This window comes from Atta cephalotes, assembly GCF_000143395.1.
Source record: "Atta cephalotes unplaced genomic scaffold scaffold00021, whole genome shotgun sequence".
Classification (NCBI taxonomy): domain Eukaryota; kingdom Metazoa; phylum Arthropoda; class Insecta; order Hymenoptera; family Formicidae; genus Atta; species Atta cephalotes.
This window is the reverse complement of record NW_012130085.1, coordinates 3,054,467-3,064,007: the sequence shown is the minus strand read 5'-3', so window position 1 is coordinate 3,064,007 and position 9,541 is coordinate 3,054,467. Positions and strand designations below refer to the sequence as shown.

The following is a 9,541-nucleotide window of genomic DNA, read 5'->3' as shown; positions in this document are numbered from 1 at the left end:
TATATATATAATAAATAATATNNANANATATATTACTTTATATAGTAGTTATTATATATATATATATATAAGACAAATATATATATAATATATATATATATATATATATATATATATATATATATACAGAGATTTTGTTTATTTCTTAAATTCATTACGCACGGCCCATGAATATTTTAGATATTTCATGTGTTCTCACATGTAGGTACAGTATAAAAATGTGATTTTTATTATTAGATATTTCAAATTGTGGCTTTTTATTTCGAATCGTATAATTCTGTTATTTTAGTGTTATTCCGCATTCTTGATACGGGAAAAGTAACAAATAAATTATATTTACATTACATATCTCTAAATGTATGTGCATGCTATTTATACATATTATTCTATTTAGTCGAAATTGTTTTATAATTTAAAATAAATTTTTGCATTTAATCTTCATTTAAAATTTATGATATATTGTTAATCTTTATTTAATTGTAAATCACAAAAAAGAGCAATAATTGAGATATAATGTTGGGATATTAAAAGCACTTCATGTGAGCAATTATGTAAGAAAAATCATGCTAATAAAAACTTCTTTTTACTTTTTGCTTTTTGTCAGCACATTGTAATTGATACGAAATATTTAAAAATTAATATTATAAAATGAACGTCAAATATGTTCCTTAGTGTATCACGATATAATTATGATACACTACATTAAACGACTCGCGCCGCTAAAATTAGCTAAAATTAGATACATATAAGAAATTATTTCATTAATCGGAGAACATTAAAAATATAAAGAATATATTATTTTACTTCGTAATATGTGTATTTAATATTTCGGCAGTTAGACGGTTGTCACGCGACCTTGAGGTGGGGATGGCACGGGGTGGCACGGAGCGGCGTGTCATGTTTATGCTTAGTTACTGCGCAGTCATTTCTTTACCAAAGCTCGTACAAACGAGTAGCCGTGTCGCATGCGGCTCTTTTTCATTACTTTTTCAAATCTTATCGCGAAGAATTCCAAATATAATACGAAATATACTTTGTTGTACTTAATGAATAATTAATCATACTAGTAATATATTCGTATTATGTGAATACAATATTTCGTATTATATCTAGCATTTTTTGCGATTTTTATATGTTTTAGAAAGAAACGTGAAGAAGAGCGGCACAGCTACTTGTCTGTACGAACGGTATCACACGTGTCATAAAAAAGCAACGTTAATATAAATACTCTAATGCAAATAACGCTTTTACAATTAATATAGTTTAATAATTTAATTAATTTTCTTGTTTTTGTGCATTATTTCATTTTACAATCCATTTAAAAATTAAACTTTGAATTTTTCTCTTTTTTATTAATCTCCAGCTCATTTTATTAACTCTAATCATATCTTACAGACATCATTTATAAATAAAAAATTCAACCCTTATCTTTCAATCTTTATCTGCTCTGAATTTATTTCGCAATGATAACAAATTGCAGTCGTGTGTTTGATATTTGTTTCTAAATGTTAAACGATGCATAATAATTGTATAGTAATATATATAACAGTTATATATTACATTTTTCTGATTATCTTCTCTCTCGCGGGTACGATCTTGACTTGGTGGGAGGACTTAATACCCTAAAGATATACACGAAAAGAACGGTTTTTCTTAGTATCTAAAAATTTTCTATCTGAATGTATCTAGATAAATTTTTAAATACTTGAGTAAAATCGTTCTCTTCATGTAAAAATCCAACGATGGGGAAACAATCCTCGTCATACAACATATCCTCGTTGCCGATTAAATTGAAAATGAACAGCTGGTTCGTCGCGTCTGCTTCGGGAATGCCGTTCAAAGATTTATTGGACTAATAGACATTTCATAAAACCCATTTTAATTATAATTAATTATAACTAGTCCGCGCGCGATTATAGGATATTATTCGCGAGTGTTTTACGTGAATGTTGTCCTGTGCGAGAGGATCTCAACCCAATTCTGAGAGGAAGAGGAAATCTAAGAGAAGGCATTAGGCATCGGCGGAGCAACCTTGCGGTAAATATTATTTTTTTGACTATGTTCGAATTTATTCTTGAATCGTTTTATTTTAAAAAATAATAAGTAGAAAAAAGAATTATTTTAAAATTAAAATTTGAAATTTTATAAATATGTATTTTTAAGAAAATATATAATTATTTTTATAAATACTATATACTTGAATGGTGAATTAAAAAATTCGATGCTTATAAAAATTGTATATTTTGAAAATTATATGATTATTTTCAAGAGATCTCTGTATAATAAATATTTTTTAATAAATATTTTAATAAATATTTTTTAAAATATTGATTTATTTTTTTAATTTAGATTTTATATTCTTTTTGTTACAGAATCGTAGCGACGATGCTGATATAACTCCGCTGTTGCGCATCGGACTGGTGAGTGATAAATTAATGTTTTTATTGGAATAACGGATATGATAATTTTATTAATTACTATATATAGATGCATATGCATCAATTTATTAAAAATATACGGATAATTGCATGTATAAGGTTCCATACATCCGTTGCCTTAAAATGGATAAGTAATAATAGATTGGGATAAATTTAACATAAATAAATTCTGGATACCTCTTTATTATATGAAATTTATTGTGCATGCATTGTTAAATTTATAATGTCACGTTACACTCACTTAGTACAACAATTTTTCATGCTTGAATATGTATAAATATGTATAAATATGTATAAATATGAATATACATAAATATGTATAATCATATGAAATATATCCATACATGTTCATTCATCCTTCTTTGTTTTGTAAAGTTACTTTTTAATATTAGGTGTGGAAAATAATAATAGTAATATAAAAACATTAAAAATAATTAAAAGAGTAATTTTTATACTATTTGTTTTAGAAAAAAATTATGTTTGAAGAAATGTAAAAAAATTATTTATGTATAATTATATATAAAATTATGTATAATTGTGTATGAGCAATTTTTTTTACATTTTTCCAAACTTTTTTTCTGAAACGAACAATGAGAAAATTAACTCTTTAATTATTTTTAATTTTATTTTCATATTATTATTATTTCTATTACATTAAAAAGTAATTTTACAAAAGAAAAAGATATGTATGAACATATTTTGTATATGATTATACATGTTTATGAATATTTATGTTTATACATATTTATACATATTTATGCATGAAAAATTTTTTATCTTTGAATTATTTTTAATTATTATTAAATTTAGCTCAAATTTTTTGTACTAATAATAAATTCATACCTGTTAATGTGAATGCTTTGTTATTAAGTAATTTAATCTGAAAAGTGTAAAAAATAAGTTCTTCTTTCGATGGTCGTTTTTTATTTTAAAATAATACATGATATTTGAAAATTAAAACGAAAAAAATTAAATATTCGTATTTTTGAAATATATGAAATACGGAAAATTAAAAAATATAAAATTTATATAAAATAATAATTATGAGTATATGAAATTGTTGTATATGGATACCATTATGTTGAAAAGTGTTTAATAAATATTGTTTTATTATTTTTCCTATCTATCCCATTTCTAAATATTCATTCAGAATTAAGTTTTATACAAATTGGTGCAGAAAAGCAATTATTGGTATTGCTTTTTATTGGGTATTGCTATGTACACATAAACGTATAATATTAACTGTTTTCTAAGAAATTCTTTCTACTTGCGTTTCACACTTATTTGTATACACGTATACATCTTACTAATGAAATGATAATAAAAATTTTAATGTAAATATAATTTATTAATTTCGCTTTTCTGTAAAAGACATTTTACATTTAATTATTATTATTTATTAATGCACTTACTTCAGCCTAATCTTTTATAACTTATCCATATTTAATAACTGGATTTTATATCAGTTAAAGTAATAACATGATGTAAGATCCAATATACATTTTATCAACAAATATAAGAATTTTATCTTATAACTATTTTTTTTATCGTGTTCAAAGTTTTGCATGACTTAAAATACTTAATTATGAAATAATAAATTATTCAAAAAATTATTTTAATATACAAAATATGATAGGAATATATTTATTGAAATGAGAAAATTATTCCTTTCGGCTCTTATATCATTCATTTAAATTTCTCATCTTCGCATGCTTTGAGATGAGATTTAGCAACGAATTATTCGAATCATTAAAAATATGGGCCTTGAATTTTATCGGATAATGATTTAGTAATTTTCAGTCATTTATTAAGTTTTTTTGATTACATTATAAAATTTACATTAAGAATTTTAATCTAATTTCATAATATTCGAAACTCTTAAAATAAAACATTATTGATATGAAGATTTTTAAATTTAGATTTAATTTGTTTTTAATCGAATATTTAGATTTTTTTATTTTGAATAATTGCGAATAGAAAATAAACGCAAAATTTATTCATATATCAATAGAATTATTATTGTATTATTTTAATGATAATTGTTTATAATAATATTTAATCAATTTTATTAATATGATGGCCTCTTCGCGACGCATTAGTGTTTCGCGCATCATACAAAAGCATATAGTCTTACGATTATTGCCAACAATATTAGTCAATATTAGACAGTTAATCTGACCAGAAGAAAGAAGAGAATCTCTACGAGCCCAATGTTTAAAATCGATGCATAAGACAACTTTAAGATATTTCAGAATTCTTTCAGAATTCATTTTCTTTCAGAATTCTTTATAAAATATTTTAAAGACGTTTCTTAAAGAATTCTCAAAGATATCTTAAAATTGTCTTATGCGTCGATTTTAGACATTCTGCTCATTGAGAGGTAGGTTAGTGGTGACACCAATCTAAGTTTGTAAAGGTAAACTGAATATTCGGGAGGGTAATTTGCTCAAAAAAATATATTTTTTGAGAGTTATTTAAAATATAAAAGAAACCAACAAACAACAGGACTAATGAGAGTCAGGTAGATTAAAAAATCTACAAAACTTGCGCTTAATTATTCGCGCTGATTAGCCTTGTTTCTTGTCAATTTTTTTGTATTTTAAAGATTGAAAGCCTTTTAATTATTATTAATTAGAAATATATTTTAAGAAGGGCTATGAACCAAGAGAATACACATAAATTATAAATAATAAGCTAAATATATTAATAAGCGCTAAACAAAATAAGCGCTAAACAACTTAAAACAAACGGTGTTTCGACTCCGATCAGATTATTTTCATCAGATTATTTTCATTGTTAAGCATGTAAAAACTTTCAATAAAATATTCGTATAAACATATATTTGAAATATCAACGGCTTAATGCTAATTTTTAGTATAAAAATTTAATTTTTTACAAAGTTTTACATGCTGTAATAATATTGTCCTCGAATTTTGAAACATCCTGTATATCTAAACACAAACTATAAATTAATTATGTTGAAAAATTTTACAATAGTCGCACAGTTGTTTTTTCTGCTGAACGCAGCCATTAGAATAAATTAAATATATGTAATAAAAATAAAAATTTTATACTATTTTAAATAAAAATTTATTATGTATTATATTTTATAACGTTATATTACATAACAAAATATATTACATATGCATATACAAAAGCAAAATTAATTTAACATAAAGTTATTAATAATAAAGAAATCATGACTGTACAGTACAATAACACAGGCCCACGAAAAAAAATATCCTATGCTGGGGTAGAGATCCAGCTATTCTTATGTATTTTGAATCGCTGAATATGAATCTGACGTCAAAATAGGATCATCTAGAACAAATTTTTAATCTATAGAGCGAAAAATCCATTTTTCCCATTTTGACTCATTTTTTCGCTCTAAAGAATGAAAATTTGCTCTAGATGATCCTATTTTGATGTCAGATTCGTATTCAGCGAATCAAAATACATAAGAATAGTTAGGTCTTCATCCCAGCACAGGATAGTTTTTTTTTTGGATCTATAATTATTTAAATCAATAACACATTGAATATCTCAATAAAATTGAAATACATAACATAAATAAACTTGAAGAATATTACGTTTTGTAACTATATATTATATATTATCTCTGTTTATGCTTAATAATTAAATAATGCAGTATAATTTAAGTTTCGTTTTTTATCATTTAAAGGAAACAAAGATTTATAACTCAGAAATAAATGTTTTCAGTAATAAAAATTACTTAATTATTAATTTAATTTAGTATTAACTTCACTAATAAAAAATAAATATAATAATTTCTTCATCTATCATATCTATATTCGTATTACTTTAGTACAAACATAGATATAAAAGCTATAATGATAGAGAATAAGAAGATTGAGTCGATGTACATTAGATAAAATTATATAAATTCAGAGCTTGTTTTTTCTGAAAAAGACAAAAATATTCCAAACATATACAATTCTGTTTATATAATTATATGATATTATATGTCTTTGTTATTTATTTATATTGTTTATATTGCACAAGTTATTTATCCTTCTTATTATTCAAGTTGAAATCATTAAGAATAAATAAATTATGTATAAATGACATAGGAAATGATGAATATAAAGATTTATAATTTTATACAATAGAATTTCAACAATCACAAAGAGATTTGTAATAAGAAATGTTAATTTTATTTATTAATAATGGTATTTGATATCTCTCCACTTTTTACAATTATATTCCATATAAGTGCTTGGAAACAAGTCCAATAATTTGAATAATTTTCAATAGAAAAATTTAATATAATACTCGAGATTTTGAAGTATTAAATGAAAAGTATATGAGATTGATTTAAATCTATAATCTTAGATACAAAATGTATCTATAAAATAGGTATAAATCATGAGCAAATTTCATTTTTCATTAAATTTTTCAATTACTGTAACTGAGAGCTATCAAAAAGTTTTTGCAGTTCCAATTTCACTGCCATGACAGCTAGAAACTTTTGATTTTCTATCTGGATCCATCGCGATTGAAATAAATTCCTCGGAAATTCTTTTGTCTAATCCCGTGTAAGTCTGAGCCAAATCAACTTGATCTTCGTTGATCATCTTTGGAGATTCATTTTTAACTTCAGTATGCCTTTTTGTTTCTTCCTGATCTGCGAACGGCTGACGTTTGTGTTTTGATCGGAACTAAAAACAAATACATGTCAATTTATAAAGTTATAAATAAGTAATTATTTAAAAGATTAAAAGTGCGGTTCGTTTTCCGCTTACAACGCTTATAAGCATCACAGTAAAATAGAAATCTAAAAGTTTATAATGTCTTTTATTAAACAGCATTACTTTAGTTATTTTTTTATTTAAATATTTTTGTTATTTATCAACAAAATATACGACAAAATATATACATATACATAATTTAAAAACCACTAAATTTTATTTTTGTATTAAACCGTATTTAACTGAAATTAATTTCTATGTTTAAATATGATATTTTGAAAAACACAATTTAATTTTTTATATAATAAGTCAATTTTCATTATTAAAATATTAATAGTATATTAAGATATAGTATTTAAAAATGAATAGTTTAAAAATTTGGTGGATAGTTTAAAACTTCGGTTTTTTTTTAAACATACTTTTATATTATTTAATGATTATTATTAAATTAAATTATTATTATAGATAATCATAAATATTATTGTGAATTAAAAATGTCTACGTATATTTCAGGGTGATGATAGCATGAGATTATTTTTTATATCCTTTATTGAACTGTATAATTTTAGTTATTAATTTATAATCAATGAGTTTATATATGTATATTCGAAAGCTTACCATCTGAGATTGCGGCCGTCCAGGATACGGAGGCATATGAGATAACATAGGCATAGCACCATATGGCATCGGTGGAAGAGATCTAGCAGATACAAATCCTCCGGGTGTCGATGGCATACCGTATGGTGGCTACAATAAACACAAATTATTTTTTATATTTAAATATAATCTCAATTTTTTCACAAACTCTTTTGTTTTGATCAATCTATTTAAATATATTTAATTGTAAGCAATGTATTATATTTTTTTTTAGAGATTTGTAAAAAGATATATATTACATCTTTTAAAAGTTATCTACATTATATTTTTTTTAAAAACGCGATGAAGAATATACGGAATCAAGAAATGAAGAAATGCAAAGAAGAGAAAATAGAAGACAAAAGATATAAGAGACACAGGAATGTGTTGAAATACAATAAGTATCATAAGATAAAAAAGAAGAAATGTTCGAGAGAAGAATATGTTATGAAACAATAGAAAAAAAATTTAAAAGAGAGTAACAATGATAAGAAAAGAGAAAAGAAGGAAATAGAAAATAGAAATAGAGAAAAAAGAAAAGAAACAGATAAATAAGCGCAGATAGAAATCATGCTCTTATAGAGTTGCTCCATCTTACAAAACATAGCTATTGAAGTCGTGGGAAATGGCCGAAAGCGCTTACCTGAATCATTGGATGTATTGGCACTGGCATCGGGTGTACTAAGTAAACAGGTGGTTGTTGGTTTTTAGCTGGCATATGATTTTGCGTGACAACCCACTGGTGAACCATATTACTCGTCTTCAGATGACCGTCAATCACCATCTCGTCGGTAGTATTCGCTCGCAGGCAGCCACATAACTTCGGTGTCAAGGTCAAACAACTATAACCGGATACTAATAGCTCTGCCACGCTAGCCACTAATAGGCCAATGCTCGCTAACAAACCCGCCAAGCCGTTATCTACTTCCATCACATTGCTATCATCACCCTGAAATACATAGACATTTTTATATTCACAATAATATTTATGATTATCTATAATAATAGTTTAATAATAACTATTAGATATGGGAAAAAGTTCGTGGCATTTTTTCCGTTACATCTAACGGGAAAAATGCCACGAACTTTTTCCCACACCTAATATTAAATATAAAAGTATGTTTAAAAAAAAACCGAATTTTAAAATATCCACCGAACTTTTAAACTATTCATTTTTTAAATACTATATCTTAATATACTTTTAATTAATACTTTAATATGCAAAATGAGAATTGACTTATTATAAAAAATTAAATTGTGTTTTTCAAAATGTCATATTTAAACATAGAAATTAATCGAGAAATAATTATAAAAAATATACCGAAAGGCTAAGAAATGACACGTCTGGTGCCCTCTGTGAATCCCTGACGACCGCCGTTAATGCTGTTATAGTGGCCATGTTTGAGAGAGCAAGTGCGATCAAACTGGACGCAAGATGAGCGGACGAAAAGGCAGAATTTGTTTTAGTAGACGAGGCCGCTAATGTTGCAACCACTCCTAGTGCACCAGCAACTAGAGCGGCTGCACCTGCCCAGAGTCCTGCACCAGATCCGCCCAAAGAAGCACCATGGACGAGCACCAGGATACCAAAGACGACTAAGACAACACCTAAGTGCAACATGAATCAATTATCATCTTCTTCACTCTTGGGAAAATAATAAAATATGATATATAATATATAATATAGGATAATAATATCATTATGATAAAATTTGTCAAAAAAATTCTGTTATATTAGGTGTAGTAAAAAGAAATCCA

General features: G+C 25.2%; 1 protein-coding gene across 1 annotated transcript in view; it reads right to left on the bottom strand.

Annotated features, from left to right (window-relative positions):
• Positions 1 to 6,877: 6,877 nt before the first annotated feature.
• The window catches only part of LOC105619374, a 21,312-nt gene continuing 18,648 nt past the window's right edge, over positions 6,878 to 9,541 (bottom strand). Inside the window, exons 8-11 of the mRNA XM_012200894.1 lie at positions 9,105 to 9,391; positions 8,427 to 8,732; positions 7,766 to 7,894; positions 6,878 to 7,117 (exon numbers count right to left, since the gene is read on the bottom strand). Coding sequence (XP_012056284.1) covers positions 6,878 to 7,117; positions 7,766 to 7,894; positions 8,427 to 8,732; positions 9,105 to 9,391 — 962 coding nt within the window. The remainder of the gene's footprint in view (positions 7,118 to 7,765; positions 7,895 to 8,426; positions 8,733 to 9,104; positions 9,392 to 9,541) is intronic.